The sequence below is a fragment of the Neolamprologus multifasciatus genome, chromosome 18 (assembly GCF_963576455.1).
Source record: "Neolamprologus multifasciatus chromosome 18, fNeoMul1.2, whole genome shotgun sequence".
Classification (NCBI taxonomy): domain Eukaryota; kingdom Metazoa; phylum Chordata; class Actinopteri; order Cichliformes; family Cichlidae; genus Neolamprologus; species Neolamprologus multifasciatus.
In genome coordinates, this window is record NC_140456.1 from 23784949 (window position 1) to 23802872 (window position 17924).

At 41.1% G+C, this 17924-nt stretch overlaps 1 protein-coding gene and 1 long non-coding RNA gene across 2 annotated transcripts; one reads left to right on the plus strand and one right to left on the minus strand.

The window, feature by feature from the left end:
- Positions 1-1946: 1946 nt before the first annotated feature.
- LOC146497973 (uncharacterized) lies at positions 1947-11394 on the minus strand. Its single transcript, XR_014870960.1, has 2 exons — positions 10061-11394; positions 1947-10026 (listed from the first exon to the last, which is right to left on the minus strand). It is a non-coding gene; the product is annotated as an uncharacterized LOC146497973 (long non-coding RNA).
- cnn2 (calponin 2) lies at positions 11392-17223 on the plus strand. The gene is made up of 7 exons (XM_085142009.1): positions 11392-11577; positions 14134-14255; positions 14386-14452; positions 14759-14896; positions 14998-15114; positions 15759-15905; positions 16489-17223. The coding sequence occupies exons 1-7, from the start codon at positions 11521-11523 to the stop codon at positions 16792-16794; spliced, it is 954 nt and encodes a 317-aa protein (XP_084998135.1). The 5' UTR covers positions 11392-11520; the 3' UTR covers positions 16795-17223.
- Positions 17224-17924: the final 701 nt, after the last annotated feature.

Below are 17924 nucleotides of genomic sequence, written 5' to 3' on the forward strand. Positions count from 1 at the left end.
CACATATCACGGTCCTGTTCTGGTTGTACCCTGCCTCTCACCCCACGACAGTCATGACAGACTTCAGTCCCCACGAACCTCAACTGGATGAGTGTAACAAAATCGATAGATGTTTCTGTTATAAGGATTATCTATCTTAAGAGCATTACAAGAAACTTAGAAAAAAAATACAAATTTATAATAAATACAATAACTATAACAGCCACATAACACAGTTTCTAAGTGTAGGATACATGCTTATAAAATGTCTATTTACATAGAAAAAAAAAATCTGATATGCATACAAGGTGACCAAGATTTTAAAAAAGACTACACTGGTTTCAGGGGGGGAAAAAGGTATTTTTCGGGTATGAGATACAGTAAAATAAATAAAAAGTGAACTGAAACAATGCTGTAAACTCGCAAAACTAAAGTTAAAAAAAGTATACAGAAAATATCTTCAGTTTCAATCTTTGTCAGCCTGGCCAAATTTGTTGGCATAAACAGCTTGAAAAGTATTTGGTGCGTATGTTTACTGAGATTTGGACATATACCTGACTTTGAGTTAAATGTTTTATTATTATATTTATTCCAAATATCACATGTGAAAACAGCAGCCATGAAAGAAACTAAAACTAACAGCACAGCTAATGAAAAATGAAACTGAAACCCGTTCGTGTTTAGAGAATCTGAGCTAGACTAAAATATGTAAAGCCACTTTGCAAGATAAGAACAACGAAATGAAACTGGAAATCCAAAGTTAACCCCCCATATTTAATGTATTTAGTTACCTGGTTCATGCTTTCAGTGAATTATATTCTCCAGTGCACACACACAAAAAATGCTAAAATCCTAAAAGTCTTTCTGCAAGCTCAAGCAACTTAACGCCGGTGTTGTGCCAAAAAGTGATTGTCTGCCAAAAACTGATTTCCAGTGTTTCTGTGTATTTTTTATGTGTAATATCTTTACGTATGTTCGTAAATACACTTCGGTGAACAGGGGATACAAAGGGGTTACATAAAGAATTAAAAAATTATCTGTTTTTTAAGTATCTTTACAACTTGTAGCCTACTTACATTATAACCAATCCGGTCCTTTATCCCCACTTAAAATATTTTTACAGAACTATTGTAATATTTGCTGCCATTTCTGCTGTCCTGTTGGACAACTTACTCTTACAAAATACATTTTTAATGTTAATGAGATTTTTTTTACTGCATAAATAAAGGTTATATAAAAGTCACTGCCAAAAACTGATTGCGGCTTCTATCTTGTTACACGAATGTTGTTTGTGGCTCAAGATGACTTTATGTCATCCTGTTACGGATTCAAATATTGGGGATGGATACAAGAGGAAAACCAAAAATAACCACACTGGTCCGGCCGGGTCAAGTCAAACGATGATTTAATGAACACACGCGTGGGAGATGGACACCATACAGCAGACAGCATCAGATCTCAAAATGGTGGAGCCTTGATCAAACTCTTATAGCCTCTAGTGGCCCCCACCTAATCATAAAAGCCTAAACATTCACATTCTTTCTCTCACACAGCGCCTAAGCTACGACCTTGGCTCCCTGTTTATCTGCTCCTGGTGAGATGGGGCAGTATGCTCTGTTCTCTTCTAACCAGACAAATAAGGCGATGACTTTCTGTGAACAATATTTTCTTATAACTCAGCAGTATAATGCATCATAAACAATATCATTCATTCACAATAAATCAGCAGTCTAATGTAATGCAAATCAGTTTACCAAATGTAATAGTTATCACCTTCTTCTAATTCAGGAGCATAATGCAAACTAAAACTACGTAATAATTCACAATCTTTAATTAGGGGTCTAACATGGCATAAAATAATATCATAATCCGACAATCCCCCCTGATGAGCTCTTTAGACTTAAAGAGCTCACTTCCACCCTGCAATCCAGTGTTGCCGGGTTCATTTCTTCTTACTCCTGAGGCCCTTTGTCCCCCTGTTGGGTGAACCATATGTGAGATGACCTCTGTGTTTGCGCAGTTCAGATGCAAGAAAAACTTTTATTACAACAACAACAGTAGGTACAGATGATACTCCCATCACTCCCCAGTTCTCCCACAGCTTTATTTCGGTGCTACCTTATACCCTTCAAACATACTCAGACTAGAACCTCTGTCCGAGGAGCTTTTAACCTTTATTTTATGGCTGTAGGCACCAGTGTCTTCCAGTCGGGTGATCCTCTGCTCTTGTTTCCTTCAACCTCAGGGGTTAGACAACCCTTCAGTCGTTGCACAGATCAGGGGATTATTCTGCCCCGATTTCAAACAATGATCTGTGTATTCTGGGATCACAGCTGTGTTCCCCAGGAAAAGGAACAGGAACGTGTTCCCCTTTCGCCCAAGAGCCTCTCGAACCTTGTTGGTCTGGTGTTCCTGGATTTCTGCCAACCCCTTCATGGTTATTGCTGTGTTTATGGGATCCATCCTTTTGAGGTGACTAACTGGAGCCCAAAATGCCATGACACTTGAACCCAGTTGATGTTTCCGCAGTCACCGTGTCTGTCTCTACTGCGAAGGATCCTCGTATATCTGTGACCCCGTCTGGTGTCTGTTCCTTTCTCTGTAAGAGACAGAAAACCAAAACACCTCTCTTCCTAGCTCTAACAATCTAATGTTGCTGTCTACTGATCTTTTGGTGATTCAGAATTGGTTTAGAATATTCAGAATGTCCCAAGGACTTATCCTAATTTAGTGTATGTGTGTGTAAGCATGTTTGCATTTAGCCCGCTGCACTCAAGGCATTTCCCACACTTTATCAGTCCGGACTATCGCCGAACGAAGCTTATGACCTTCAAAAGACCGAGTGCCAACTCATTATAAGCACATTTGCAAGATATGTATAAAAATTATTAAAACCACTCATTCTAATAAAAGACATCAAAAACAAATCAGCCATTTCTAATTCTAACATGTGTCAATTCAACGGAGCTAGAAAATTAAAAGAAAAGGTTAGTGACCTCATATCTCAAAAAGTATCAGAGTTTCTCCTATCCAGTGTCGTTGCTCCAGTCTTGTTATCCAGTGTTAGGGAATGAAATCAATTTAATTGTCATGTTAGATCTGTTCAACTCCTGGCTCCGCCCAGAGCCTGCGTCTTCACAATCGTCTACAAACAAAACCTGTATTAACATGAACTTCACTTCAACATGAACTTGTTGACTACTTTTGACACCTGTAACTAGAAGATTAACATGAAGTTACAACAATCACTGTAATACAAATATTAATACAATGTCAATAGCTTCAATAAATGTTCAATGCAATGCTTGTTATATGATTCTGATGTAACAATAATGCTGATGCTAAAATAACAGTAAAACACACCCTTTTTATCCCTTACTGACCACAGCAGGGGCCTCTATGTTTTGATTCAGCCATGAAGCTCACCTGATTCATCACTGAGCCCCACTGGCACTGGCATTTGACAGGGTGGCGCTGCATATTCTTCCTTTAATGTCACTATTTTCAATCTGTTAATTAGAATGCTTAAACATGAAGTAGACTACGTCCACAACAAGTCAATGCAGCTATAAATGTGGCCAATTATCAATCTATTACCAATCAATAACACACGACAGCTTTTATTTTATGCATGCTTTTAGTCAACCACTCACCCAGAGGATCTTCAATCCCCGAAAATTCCTTCTCCTCATTTAATAAGTCTGTCCTCCTTCCATGCCCTGGTAACTGGTCCATCCAGAGCTGTATCATTATGAAATATACATACAACAAGCCAAACCACACCTTGGTCACACCAACCCTTTTCCGCCCTGAAGATGTCCAACGCCATCTTAGTCTGGACTGTCAAAGGTGACTTTACCGCTGACTGTTCTGACAATCCATTTTATAACATTTCCTGGTCAGATTAGCCAATCTCTGCACACTGGAATAAACATAATCAACATGATCAACATTTTTCCTGTGTGTTATTTCACCATCTTATTGATTCCAACGCTCCATCCTTATGTGGTTTGCTACATTATGTTTATCTAGAACTCCACTCTGTCTCTAAATGTTTGAAGAATTTTTCATGTTTGGGGTCAAGTTTTAAGAATTTGACCATACGTGAAATTAATGATGTTATCACCCCCATCGGGGCTTACCTTTCCCACTTCTGATGATATTCCTCCCTATTCTTTGCAAGTACCCAATTTTGGTGGCGAGAAACTGTTGGTGTGGTCAAGTGGGTGCTGTAAAAACAAAAGCTCAGGACAGAACAGTTATCAGTCATGTACTTCATACAAAATTAGCATATATTGAATTTCATATTGATCCTCTGAGTGTAATGATACATTTTAATTTTAATTTATCAAAACTAAACAATAATTTTTCTTTATTTTGCTCTTGTTCTTGTGCAGCACCACATCTCAGCACATGCCCCTGTCGGTTCTATCTTACTTTTCTAAATTATTGACTATTTCAATGGAGAACCTAAATGACGTGGACCAAGGTTTGTCATTACATATCTCTATTTTGAATGTGACAAGTCTATCATTCCCCTGTTATTCATAGACATCAATAGAGGGTTTTTTGCTTTTTTTTTTCTATCAAAATTAATTGGCTTTTTACAGTGGCCTGCTATGGTTAATAATAACATGTTCAGTCATGAATTAAATCAAAGCTTCTCTCCATTTTAGCATTTAACATTCCCAACAATATAATGTGATGCATTAATCAAAACACAGCTAATAAAACACAATTTTCTTGATGGAAACATCAGTAACTCAAAATTAGCAACCAAAGGGTTAAGTCTGCAGTTCACACTCATGTGAAGCTACAGCCTCCCCCTTTAGTCTCTGTCATCCTTCTACTCCTGCAAAAACAAAACAAAGCGAGACAAAACATCCACCCTTCTTTTACAGGCGGGGTGAATTGTTTGTGGACATTTACTAATCCTAAAGTCGGTACCGTTTTTGTCTCAGTATCAAGTCAGTTAAAACTTTTAGTCGTCAGTCCATCACAGTCCAGTCACATGCATACATTCACACACATTCATACCAGATATTGCTGATAATGGAGTCTCACACGCAACCTATTCGAGGCTCCATCACCAGCAAGATGACGTCATCATTTTAAAGGAAAACAGTTCCTTGTTTTGTTTTTTTTTTTGGACTGGATTGACTCGCTGCAATCCTTTTAGGCTCAGGACTTCTCATGTGATCAATGTCCCATATAAGTGAATTTCTCCAGAGCCCATTATAATCATGGAGAAAAATACTTTGCAACTGTTTTCAGTAAGAATATTTTATAGCGCTTTAAAGTTCAATCTCTCAGGCCTGGATTAAAGAGCTGATTTGTTAAATCAGGAACTCACAAAATACCAAAATATCACCACCGGTGGATCACTCCTCTCAGATGTTCTTATTTCAGTGCACTGTAACAAAAGCAAAAACAAACGTAACCAATAAAATACTCATATAATAACAAATACTGGGGCCCGTTGGAAACATGTCCAAGCATAAAACCATCTTTCTCTCTCTTAGAGAAAGAAAACAATCCAAACCTCACTGATAAAATCAACCTAGTGTTAAGCAAAACCCAAAATCAACCAAAACTTCACCAGAAAGTTTTTCTCTGTCCCGGGACAATATTGTGTAGGAATACAGGTACCGTAACTTCTTTTTGCACTGACAAAAACGTGTTGGACTTATTTGATTCAATAGTGGACACTAGTTGCACACAAATGTTTTGCTTTGGTAGAAACTTAAACAACTGAGTTAAATCAACACAACCTTTTCATATTCAATAAACCTGTGCATTTTGTGTTCATATAACACGATTAAAACATGTTCAGATGGAGTAAGTTGAGCTCCTGGAATATTTTAATCCTTCACAATTCTGTCATTTTATTTCAACACTATTCAATAACTTTTATCCAAATTCTACTTGGTCCCTTAAATACTACATGTTGTCTTCATATTGCCTACGGTTCAACAAAGTCTAAATTCTGGTTACCATAAAAATTGAATGGGTCTACACCAACTACCATCCTCCTATCTTTATCCTGATTGCAGGAGGGCTGGGAAATAACCCTGAAGTGATAGGTTACGAGGCAGGGTGCACCCCGGACAGGCCACCAGTCTATCACCTAGAAACAAACAACCATTTACACTTACATTCACGGATAATTTAGAATCATCAATTAACCTAGCTCTAACAGCTGCATGACTTTTCACTGTGGCAGGAAACCAGAATACCCAGAGAGAAACCACTGCAAACTAGCCAGACTGTGGACTTGCACCCAGGACCCTCTTACTGTGGAGCAACAGCACTCACCAGCATGCCAACAATGTAGGAAATACAGGGAAGCTATGATTTCCTGTTGAATTTTGTACAGATCTTTAAAGCCTGAGGCAATTGTATTAAATACATGTGGGATGCTTACGTAAATCCAAGGGCTGGCCCCCTTTTCTTTTTTTTTATTTTATATTTTATTATTTATTTATTTATTTATTTATTTATTTATTTTTTCAGTGTGTTCCTCCTTCAATTAAATCTCAATCACAAAAATGTGGTGCTCCGAAATAAGACTCACACCATTAATTCATCATTTTCACTCTGTACCACTGCTCCTTATCAGGCTGTGTGAAGCACAGTAAACAATTCAGTCGAGGCCTTGAGCCATAAACAGACATCGCTCACAGACATTGTTTTCATAACCAAACTGCTTTAGACCCTGTCCCCTAAATCTACACAAATGCCCTCTGGGTGACATGAAATGCATTTAACCAATTAACAATCAATTATTTCTTGTTGTTGTAACAAATTCTGTATTTGGAGGTTTGTGTGCAGCATTTTGCGTATCAGCATAGCATTTGTTAGTAAAGCATTCTTCATTGCATCAGCGTGTGTGTATCACTCTTCATTGCACAAACATGTGTATGTGTGTGTGTGGATCACTTCTCAGTGAATTGAATCAACATTTCGATTTGTGTGCGTGTGTGTGTGTCATTTCTCAGTCAATCAACGAGTGCATATGTGTTCATATGTGTGTTTCTCTTGATTCTGAGTCAGTGTATGTAGATGTGTGTGTTTGTGTGTGTGTTTCTGTTCATCACTTTCCTGTTCTGGTGTTCTGGGTAAACCAGGGCCTGAAGCGCGCTCTGGGGTCCTGCCCTCCCCCTTTTCAGTCCGTTTGGGTCCATTGGTGCTGCTGCCCAAAGTTCTCTCCATACTGGTTCTGGCCCCAATTGAGGCAGTCCTTTTCTCCAGTGTCCTGCATCTTCTCCTTGTCCAGCTCCTCCTTAACTTGACCCTTTTTGCTTCTGTAGCTCCTTCAGGGTTTGCTCCTACTGTTGGAGCTTCTCGTCAGGTTTGGCAACCTCCTGCTCCAGCAAGCTTCGGCCTGATTTAAAGTCCTGTATCTGGGACTCTAAGCCTGACTGATGGGTTCGATTAGCAGCCAGCTCCTCCTGAGGCATGCTCAGTTTCTGCTCTGATGTCTTGAGCTCTCACTGAGGGCAGAAACCTCAGAGTCTTTTCCGTACACGTCAGATTAAAGTTTATTGATGTTTTCCTTGCTTTGTTCCACGGCCTTCTGCAGCTCTGCTGTTCGGCTCTTCTCAGAGGTCAGCTCCTGGCTGAGCCCCGACACCTGTGCCTCCAGCTTATGTTCTTCTGCTGCTTTTGTCCAATCTGAGGTGCCTTCTGACCTCAGTTACTCCTCGTGTCTCTGGCACGCCCTTTTTGCTGCCCGATCATCCGTGTTGGTCCGTCACTGTCCTGCACAGTTTTAATGCAGAGTTGTTAAGGTCAGCATTTTTTGCTCGGCCTCACTTTTCATCCGGGCTTAATAGGCGTCTCGTCACAGCTCTGTCAGCTGAAGCTGTCTGGAAATCTCCCCCGTGTAGTGAAACGGGCCTTGGATTTAACGTTCTCCGTCTCCGCTGCATGAGATCTTTTTCCTGCAGCACTGTTCTCAGGCTGTTGTTGTGGGTCCAGCTGCTGTAGCATTTGGTCAGGGTCACATCAAAGATGGTAGAAGGGAGAGCAAAGATGGTAGAGGGGAGAGCAGGAGTCCAGGTCAGCCTCAGCTTTCCGGGCCGACAAAGCAGCCTGTAATTAAGCATAAAGAGAAAAAACAAAAACAAAACAAAAACAGACGAACAGGAAAATGATGTTGTTTTGGCTGTGTTATTCAGAGAGGGGCCAGGCCCTGTGTCAGCCTTCTCCCCCCCCCCCCCCTTTTTTTTGTTTTTTCTCACTATATAATCAACTCCTAACCCACCAAATTGACAGGACAACACAGGTACACGTTAAAATTCTTAAGATCATGTTTAATAATTCAAAAAAGGAATTTTCTTTCATTCAGTAATCTGTTGTATTAATCAATCAGAGGAAAACATGTCACAATTTGACTCTTTTAACCACTAAATTTATTATTTCATCACTGGTTGTTCATACCAGTGTCTGTCTTTTTGAAGTCAAGTTGTTGTCCTGCAACCCAGAGAGTTTATTTGTTAGTAGTGGACAAACTTTATCATTTAACATCAGGTGTATGTTAAGTTTAGCTGCTTTAACCTTGCTGGAAACTCTTCACGTGTTCATGAATGTAAGCTGTTTCTTCATTGCGTGTGTGAGCGTTTGTGGGTGGGTTATTTCAACTTTTTTTCTCCAACAAGGCATTTCTCTAATTGTGTGTGTTTTTAATTTTGTTTCCCAAATTTTGATTTCCCACCTTAAATAACTGCATTCCATGTCTTCAGCCAGGAATTAGAGCTTGCTTGTGAGATTCAGGGACACATGGTGCCAAAAACAATTCAGTGAAAAACTTGCCTGAAAATTTCCAGTGATGGTAACCGATAACTGGAGGAGAAGATGTCCTTTAAGCTTCTTTTTCGGGTCGGGACAAAGCGAGAGGTCAAGCTGTAAAATTTTGAGCCAGAGCTTGGCCTGTGTGTCGTCCCAATTTTGTTAATCTATCCTTTTGCTGCTGTACTCAGGTCTCCAGGTTGAGAGAAATCCACCTGTATTAAGAGACTAAAACATTCATTTACTATTTTTCTTACAACATCCATTTGGTTCATCTGCCTAGATTTTACTCTCTCTCTTGGTCCATAGTTCACACAGTCAGGCAGTTGCCTTTTATGGGCATGCATATTTCCGGTCACTTACCCCCAGCAGCTGCAAAGCCGTCTCTCCCGGGAGAGACGGCAAAACTCAGCCAAACATCAAACATTCACCGTAGTCATTCAAAACTTTATTTGTAATATTATAATCAGCAAAATCAGCGTTTTAATTACAGGCATGTATCATTGTTTGCAAATCATACTTATAAAACTCAATAACACGCTAAACAGGAAGTCCTCTGTGGGGTTCACAGCAGCCACCTCATTTGCATGTTCACACACTATCTAAAAATAGCTCGCAGCGCTGCAGCGCGCTGTCGTCACACACACAGCCTCGTTTCACACTCAACTCTCTATGTTATTTTACAAAGACGTCTTATATTTACAATCACTCTCAGGCCTGAAAGTTTTAGCGCCTACACAATTTTGACAAATTTAAGATAACGGGTCCAACCGAAGAAAGTCCAACTTTTTTGTAATCAATTAACCAGTATCAGCCTCTAACTGTATCTGGCCTCATCTCTAAAGTCCCTAACTCAATTTAAAGTGTCCAAAAAAGCGCAGATAAGGAGCCTCTAACTCCTAGCTTGTTCCAGGATGCCCTGTACCCCACAGTCAAGCCAACTGAACTAACCCTGTTCGCCGACAGGTCAAGGTCGCGCGTCCGCGGCCAGGAGGGAGCGTAACCTCCGGGCTATGCGCCTCTTAGTGGCCTCTAACCACCGTTCTCACAAAATTTATAATACTTTTAAACCGCCGTCAACCCTCTAAAACAAGAGTATGACTGACGCAGATGCAACGTTATGGACAATGGAGCCTCTAACTCTCAACATGGCCAACACAGATGCAATCCTTTAGACCAATGGAGCCTCTAACTCACAAACTGACCAATTCCCTATCAAACTACCTGAGCCTCTAACTCAGTATTATTTTCCTTTACCTTGAGCCTCTAACTCAGTATTATTTTCCTTTACCTTGAGCCTCTAACTCAGTATTGTAACTTATAAGCTTATTTCAAGTTTCAAAACTCATGAAATTTTTCATCAAAATCAAAACAGGCCTTCACCAGTAATTTCAGTGAGTAGACTTTTAATTTATACAGTCCAATTTGGCACAGTTTGGATTTACATTCAACAGGTTGTGCCTCACCTTTAAATGTGCCGGCTTGCCCACTCACGTCAGACCACTGGCTCGTGCCTGCCCGTTCAACCACCTCGGACCGTCCAAACCTCCAAAACTTCCATCCCAATACCACAGGACGAGCCCCCAAAACTGTTACGGATTCAAATATTGGGGATGGATACAAGAGGAAAACCAAAAATAACCACACTGGTCCGGCCGGGTCAAGTCAAACGATGATTTAATGAACACACGCGTGGGAGATGGACACCATACAGCAGACAGCATCAGATCTCAAAATGGTGGAGCCTTGATCAAACTCTTATAGCCTCTAGTGGCCCCCACCTAATCATAAAAGCCTAAACATTCACATTCTTTCTCACACACAGCGCCTAAGCTACGACCTTGGCTCCCTGTTTATCTGCTCCTGCTGATGGGGCAGAATGCTCTGTTCTCTTCTAATCAGACAAGTAAGGCGATGACTTTCTGTGAACAATATTTTCTTATAACTCAGCAGTATAATGCATCATAAACAATATCATTCATTCACAATAAATCAGCAGTCTAATGTAATGCAAATCAGTTTACCAAATGTAATAGTTATCACCTTCTTCTAATTCAGGAGCATAATGCAAACTAAAACTACGTAATAATTCACAATCTTTAATTAGGGGTCTAACATGGCATAAAATAATATCATAATCCGACAATCCATAAGGGATGCATTTGACATATGTTTAACATATTATAGCCCAACAAGTTACTTATAGCACTTTAAATATGAGCAATCGCTTTTTGGCAAATACCGGAAATCCGTTTTTGGCAGACAATCACTTTTTGGCACAACACCCGGCTAACCCAGACAGATGCAGATACAAACAACAAAACACATAAAATAAAAACAAGATAAACAAAAAATACGATTGTGTTACGTAACCAAGAGCACATGAAACTGAACTCCTTCTTCCCCTGTATGAAATTGTGCTAAATATTCAATAATCACTCTTTTCAGCTAGTTTGCAATTAAAAAAACAAAACAAAACAAAAAAACACCTAGAAACTTCGGAGGGTCATTTCCGGTACGGACCGTTCAGGGGTGAACTATCTTGATTTGTGAATCAAGACTCTTTGACAGAAACCGTGGGAGCGCTCTAATTGGCGGCCGTAAAAGAGAAAGGAAGTATTTAGTTCACTTCGAGGTTTCATTGGAAGACAAACTCGAAGATATTTTAGCGCAGTTTTTATCCTCAAGTCGGAGTCTCTTTCTTTTATTATTGTTTGCCACTCTCAAAGGAAAAATCTCAACACTTTGAAAATGTCTTCCTTTAACAAAGGTCCGGCTTATGGGTTATCCGCAGAAGTGAAAAACAAGGTAGGTGGCCATACTTTTCTCTCCGATATAAAGTTAAGTCGCATTGAACTTTTCTCGCCTTCTTCATTGCGCTTCTCTCTTAACGCGAGAATCACCTGGCCTCCATTTTAATATGGCGCTCAGGTTAAAAGGTAATCAGCGGGGGTAAAAAGGGAGTTTCAATAAAAATATTTAAAACAATATTTTATACATATAAGTCGGAAAATGAATAAATAAACGAATAATTAAACTGGTCGAGTGTGAATAGTTTGCAAAGAAATAAGTTGTGGTCTAGTTAGACACCTTGGACCTCCTTAGTCCCTCTCCTCGTGCAGGAGACTTAACTTAAAATCGCACTATGGGCGTTGTCCCGCTTGGCAAACAAGCATGTCGTTGTGGCAAAAAAAAAAAAAAAGTTACCCCAGTTTCCAGCATTTTCCGCCGCCCGTGCAGCTCTCTGCCCTGCGTTGTGACCTGCATTAGTAGATAATGTAATTGACCTGTTAGCCCTCGGATTGGATGCCACTGTTCTCATTGCTTCTGTTTTCTCGTGGTTTCTGCAAGAATAGTTTCCCCACTTCCCTTCCTGCGGTAAGGTGTAGCGTCGCTCTTCGTGCTTTAACTTTGCTCTCCACACCGTGCCAGATCAGTGCAGGGACAAAGCCTCTCTCCTCCTCAGCCACTCACTCTGTGAAAAATCAAGGTGTTGACTGACACCCCCTCCGCAAGTTCTGGGTAATGTGTAACTTTATTGATTGGGACCTTCGTGGGGAAAACAGCTCGTTTATTTGGACACAGCCGGATCGAGTTAAAACCTCAGAGGTGACAAGCCCGATCACGTTGGCACATCACTTTTCGCCAACTTTCCTCCCCCCCCCCCTTTTTTTTTTTAAAAAGTACTTTAAATGTGACTTACTGTCCATTTCGTTGTTATTGGGAAGCAGACTGCTTCTAACTTCGTCACTCTATATATTATTTTTCTCACACAAGTGTTACAGCTGATCTGTCCTTAGCCTTCTGTTCATTCTCTTGACACCCGCATATAAGGGCACTTTAACTTACCTCCACCTCATCCCCCTCCCCTTCTGCATTCTTTGGATGTACCCTTGTGTGGGGGAGAGGGAGAAAGAGAGGGTCGTATCCCCTCCCCAGATCTCCACAGAACAACATGTGGCTGACGTAAAGAAAGCATGCAGATTTCCTCTGTCCATTACCACAGGCGTCCTTGAAGAAGGAGAGAGGGGGGGGGGTGTACTAAAGAGTGGTATTTCCTGCTCAGTGACGTAGCTCACCCTTAAAATGTGAGGCATTTAAGGCTTTTAAATTCCACCTACCCCCCCCCCCCCCTTTACAAACTGATAAACACAGTCTTTGCTTGTAAGAGTAATCCCCAAACTCACACTGATACACTGCAATAACTGTTTGATTTATTTATTTGTCTCAGTGCACATTCATTCATCGGCTCGGCACACAGACACAATCCGGCGCCCTTCTCGCTTCATTCAGCTCCCTTTATCCCAGCACTGCGGGCTGAATTCCTCGCGTTCAGCTTGTCGCTGGAAATTACATCTGTGTCGGATTCCTTGCGGGCAATTAAAACGGCCAGTGTTGTCTTTTAATATGCGGATAACTGGATGAAGGGAATTTAATTAGAAGACAGGCATTCCTGAAGAGCGCAGCCAGCTGTGAGCTGTGTGCGGCCTGCTTCTATGTAAATAGTAGGTTACTTTTGCGGTTTAGTTTCCCATTGCCTTCAGGGACAAGGAAAAATTGTTGGCTGGTTGTGAGTTTGCACGCAGAACTTTTTTTTTTTTTTCTTCGTCTTCTTCTTCTCTTTCACTGGAGGAGGAGAAAAGCTGACCTGTTTAACTCTTAGGTCACTTTTCTCCATTTGTCCGCCTTTCAGATTCAGCTCATAAAACTGCTGTTTGTTTACGTGACCCCGATTCTCCTCCTGAATGGCCTCTTTCTCATGCTCTGCATCCGTCGCTAAAGCTTTTAAATCAGAGTAACGCCTCGACCGTGACGCCCTCAGCAGACCACGTTAAGCCCCTTAAAAACTGACGCTCCCTGTTCTTTCTACAGCAGCTCCCTTCCTGTGCCTCCGGTGACTTTGTTACAGTTTACCAAACAGGATATCTGTGTGTGTTTCTGTGGGGGGGGGGGGGGGGGGGGGGGGGTGTCGGGCCATGGTGGAGTCACCATTTATGAGAGTGAAATCTGACCAACTCTGTCTGTAGGAGTCGGTCAAAGTGAAAATGTGGGGATGACCATGAAGCCTGGCCTCATGCAGTCACAATAAACCTTTTAAAACGAACAACAACTAAAACTGAAATCTTCGTGGTGTGTGTTTTGGTTATCATCTCCTCGGTGTTTGCGCGGCTCCGTTATCAGCAGCTGGAGAAAAATAGAATTCTTATATCTTAAGAGTGTTGAAGTGGGAGGTCATTGAGGGCAGGGCGAGCTATTCCACTGCTGACAAAATAAGCTGGTGTGACTGCATCTACTGTTCTTCAAAAGAGCCACCCACTTGGTTGCAGAACACACATGTGACCTCTGACCTTTGTTACCAACTAGATTGCACAGAAGTACGACCCTCAGAAGGAAGAGGAGCTCAGGATCTGGATCGAAGACATCACCGGCAGTTCCATTGGCCCCGACTTCCAGAAAGGCCTGAAAAACGGAGTCCTCCTGTGCGAGTAAGCAGAGCCTACATCAAAGTTGTGTCACGCTAAACCACCAGGGCCTCGATCATCTGTTTTTAATATGCACACAGATCTGGAAAGCTCACTTTCTTTCTTTCTTCCCCGTTCTTTCTCTACTTTGCAGACTTATTAACAGACTGCAGCCAGGCTCTGTGAGAAAGATCAACCAGTCGGCACTGAACTGGCACCAGGTGAGTTTGTCTGACATTTATTTTAGCTAATTGAGGGCGCGGCAGACTTGTGAGCAGGAGCACTTCATTGACGACTTGCCTCTTCCCTGCATTGTGCTGAGGATGTCAGTGCACTGAATCACACTCATGGCTATACTTGGACATTAGCAGTGTTGCTTCTGCTTTTATCTGAAACTGGTTTCTTAATAGTTAGTGCTTATAAAAATATTTGACTGCAACTTGTTAATGAGAGGATACAGGCAGAGAAATAATCGCCCGGCTTCAGCTTAAAACCTGTCGCTCTTGTTTACATTGGTGCGGCTTTAGCTGGAGAACCTGACAAACTTCATCAAAGCTCTCACAGTGTACGGCTTGAAGCCCCATGATATCTTCGAGGCCAATGATCTGTTTGAGAATGGTAACATGACGCAGGTCCAGACGACTCTGCTCGCCCTCGCCAGCATGGTGAGTCTCTAAAAACGTCACATCACAAACGGTAGTGGTAGTTTTTTGTGGGGAATGATCGCAGTTTAATGAGAAGTCTTCTACACCGTCTTTTCTCTCAGGCCAAGACCAAGGGCTGCCAGTCGCGGGTTGACATTGGCGTGAAGTATGCGGACAAGCAGCAGAGGATGTTTGACGATGAGAAGATGAAGGCTGGACAGTGTGTCATTGGCCTACAGGTACCGTTTTCAGTGTCAGTAATATCACAGGACTGATGCTTGCAGAGTGAAACTAGGGGCCAGGGCTTTAAAGGAAATGCAGACAAGGGACTCAACTTGATTCTTTTTTTCTGAACTATAAAGATCAAATTAGAAATAAGAATTTTTTTTTTTAATATTTTCGTTTTTTTTTATTTTTATTAAATGATCTGATCATTCTGGCTGCGTTTTGACAGGCGGGCTACGTGCTCGCAAAGCTGAACTCACTGCTGCAAGTGGCGAAACTGTTGTGAAAGAAGGCTTTGTCATGATGATCTCATGTTGAGTAGCGTTCTTCTGTGAGAGAGCTGCACATTGTCACTGATGCTTCAAACCTACCTGCTTTCTTTTCTTTCCTTCCCCCTCCATTACCTGGAAGGGTATCAAGTAAACACAAGCACTTCTCAAGCAGTGAAGAAATACCTTGACTGCAATTTGAGAGCGGTGCAAATATGAGGAACAGCTTAGTCAAAACTTTAAAAAACACGTTTGGTTAGTGTTGCGCCAGTATCAACAGTCCCACACTTGCTCAAAACAATAAAATGTGAGAAATGCAGTGATGTTGTGCAACAGTTTACACAAACTCTTTATTGATCTTGTATGACTGTGATTGTTCTATTTTTCAGATGGGGACCAATAAGTGTGCCAGTCAGGCAGGTATGAGTGCATATGGCACCAGGAGACATTTATATGATCCCAAGGCTCCAGTCCAGGCTCCCATGGACAACACCACCATCAGTCTGCAGATGGGAACAAACAAAGGGGCGAGTCAGGTATGCATTCTTAAAGGACTGCAGCAGAAATAAGCTTCAGGACACTGGTTATGGCTTGTCCTTGGCGTGCTTTGCCTCCTGTAAACTACAGTCATGTTTGGTCTTGTAGAAAGCTGTAAACTCCTGTATTATCTAAAAGGCAAAGCTCAGTCTCTGTCTGAGCAAAGTCTTTTGTTATATTTTTGCCATAACAAATTATGACACAGACTAAGGAAACAATTTGAACACATCAGCAGAATATTAGATTAAGGATAGCTTGACATCAACGTATATTCTCAGTTTATAAAAATGGTCATTTTGTTGCAGTGAGTACATTGATGACATTATGGCTCCGTGTTTGTTGAAACCATGGCAGCTGCTGTTAGTGGAAATAAATGGTTGCCGGGTAGCATTTGATTTCCCCAACAGATCCTCTAATGTGTTGCTGATCTTTTCTAAATGAATGACATGTATTCTTTAACCTAGTGGCCAAATTTCTGGGGCCAGTCTCGTGTTTGCCAAGCAGGAGGAGAGGAGGGGGGAGGGAATGCTGGGGAGAATTCCACAAAATCTGACAGTTTTCCTTTTCCTGTTTCCACTTCAGGCTGGGATGACGGCACCAGGAACGAGGCGTGCCATTTACGACCAGAAGCTGGGCACAGAGAAGTGTGACAACAGCACCATGTCTCTACAGATGGGATACAGAGAAGGGGCTAACCAGAGCGGGCAGAACTTTGGCTTGGGACGGCAGATCTACGATGCCAAGTACTGTCCCAAAGCCACTGAGATTCCAGGTGATGAAAATGGAGCTGGTGTCGCCCGTGACTACATCCCAGATTACCAAGACGAGGGCTACCAAGGCTACCAGGAAGAGGAGCAGGTGTACCAAGATGATGGAACAGATTATTAAAAGATTGGAGGGAGCGGAGGAAGGGAAAGCGTGATTGTGTAAGGCTGGCAAGTTCTGCGAGACAGAAAGGTGGTTTATCTTTTATATCATTAGGATGTTGCACTTTTTTTTTTTTCTTTTTGTAGGCCGTATCCTTAGTATTGTACGAAAATGTCTTCTTACCCCTGTTTGTACAAAACCATCTACACATATCATCATGAGCTGTATTTCTGTAATTTCTTTATATATTTGAAGTGACCACAAAAGCCAATCGCTTGGCTTGGCTAGATATCCCAGGGATTTCTGTCCATGTGCCAAAGTTTTGTTTTTTGTCCTCCCGTGGCTTTGCTAACTCATTAGTTTCATTGAGGGATCCCAAGATTTTCTTTAAGGGCAACATAAACTAAAAGTGAAACCTTAGGGATTTTTTTTTTCTTTTTTTTTTTTTTTGTGTTAACAATAAATGGTTATGAGAAAATGCATCTTTCCATGAAATCACCAGTGCTTATGTTCCTGTAATAGCTGTATCATCTGTGTTTTAAAAGGGAAAAAAAAAATCCTGTGAATGAGAATGTAAACTTTTTTTGTGTTAGTTGTTACTTCAGTATCTTCATCCTTTCAGTATTGACACGCGGTAATCATCCGTTTTGGTTATTCTGACAGATGAGGGAACAAAATGGATTTGTTAGAACAAACCAGTCTTCTTTAAATTCTGCTATTTCTCTCACTTCTTCATTTCACTCTTTAACAGAGGAAATATTTCCTTTGTTTGCATAACCAGTCTGACTGGAGAGAGGCTTGTTTTCTTTGGACAGTGGAGGAGTGGATAAAATGATACTCAAGTGAAGTTTTGAACATTCCAATCAAGAATACTGGATTCTTCTTTGTTTTTCAGTGAACAATGTTTCAGTGACTCATTAGATATTGGTTGATATGCAAACCAATCATATATTTGATCATGTAAGATTATTATTTATACATGTTTGTGGTTTTTTTTTTTTTTTTTTTTTTTTTTTGAATGGAGGCTGTTTTGTACCTTGACATTGAATAAAATTTGGTATTGGACTATGCTGCTTTTTTGTGTGTGTTTGAATTAAGACAGACTCGATGGTCGCTCTATGTATAATGGCTCATTAATCCAAATATCTAAT

What these genes read in the sequence shown, in the direction of transcription:
- cnn2 (XM_085142009.1), top strand. Translation starts at nt 11,521, where the DNA reads ATGTCTTCCTTTAACAAAGGTCCGGCTTATGGGTTATCCGCAGAAGTG. An exon ending in TGCTCGCCCTCGCCAGCATG is followed by an intron (nt 14,897 to 14,997) that starts GTGAGTCTCTAA and finishes CTTTTCTCTCAG; the next exon opens with GCCAAGACCAAGGGCTGCCA. An exon ending in AGTGTGTCATTGGCCTACAG is followed by an intron (nt 15,115 to 15,758) that starts GTACCGTTTTCA and finishes TCTATTTTTCAG; the next exon opens with ATGGGGACCAATAAGTGTGC.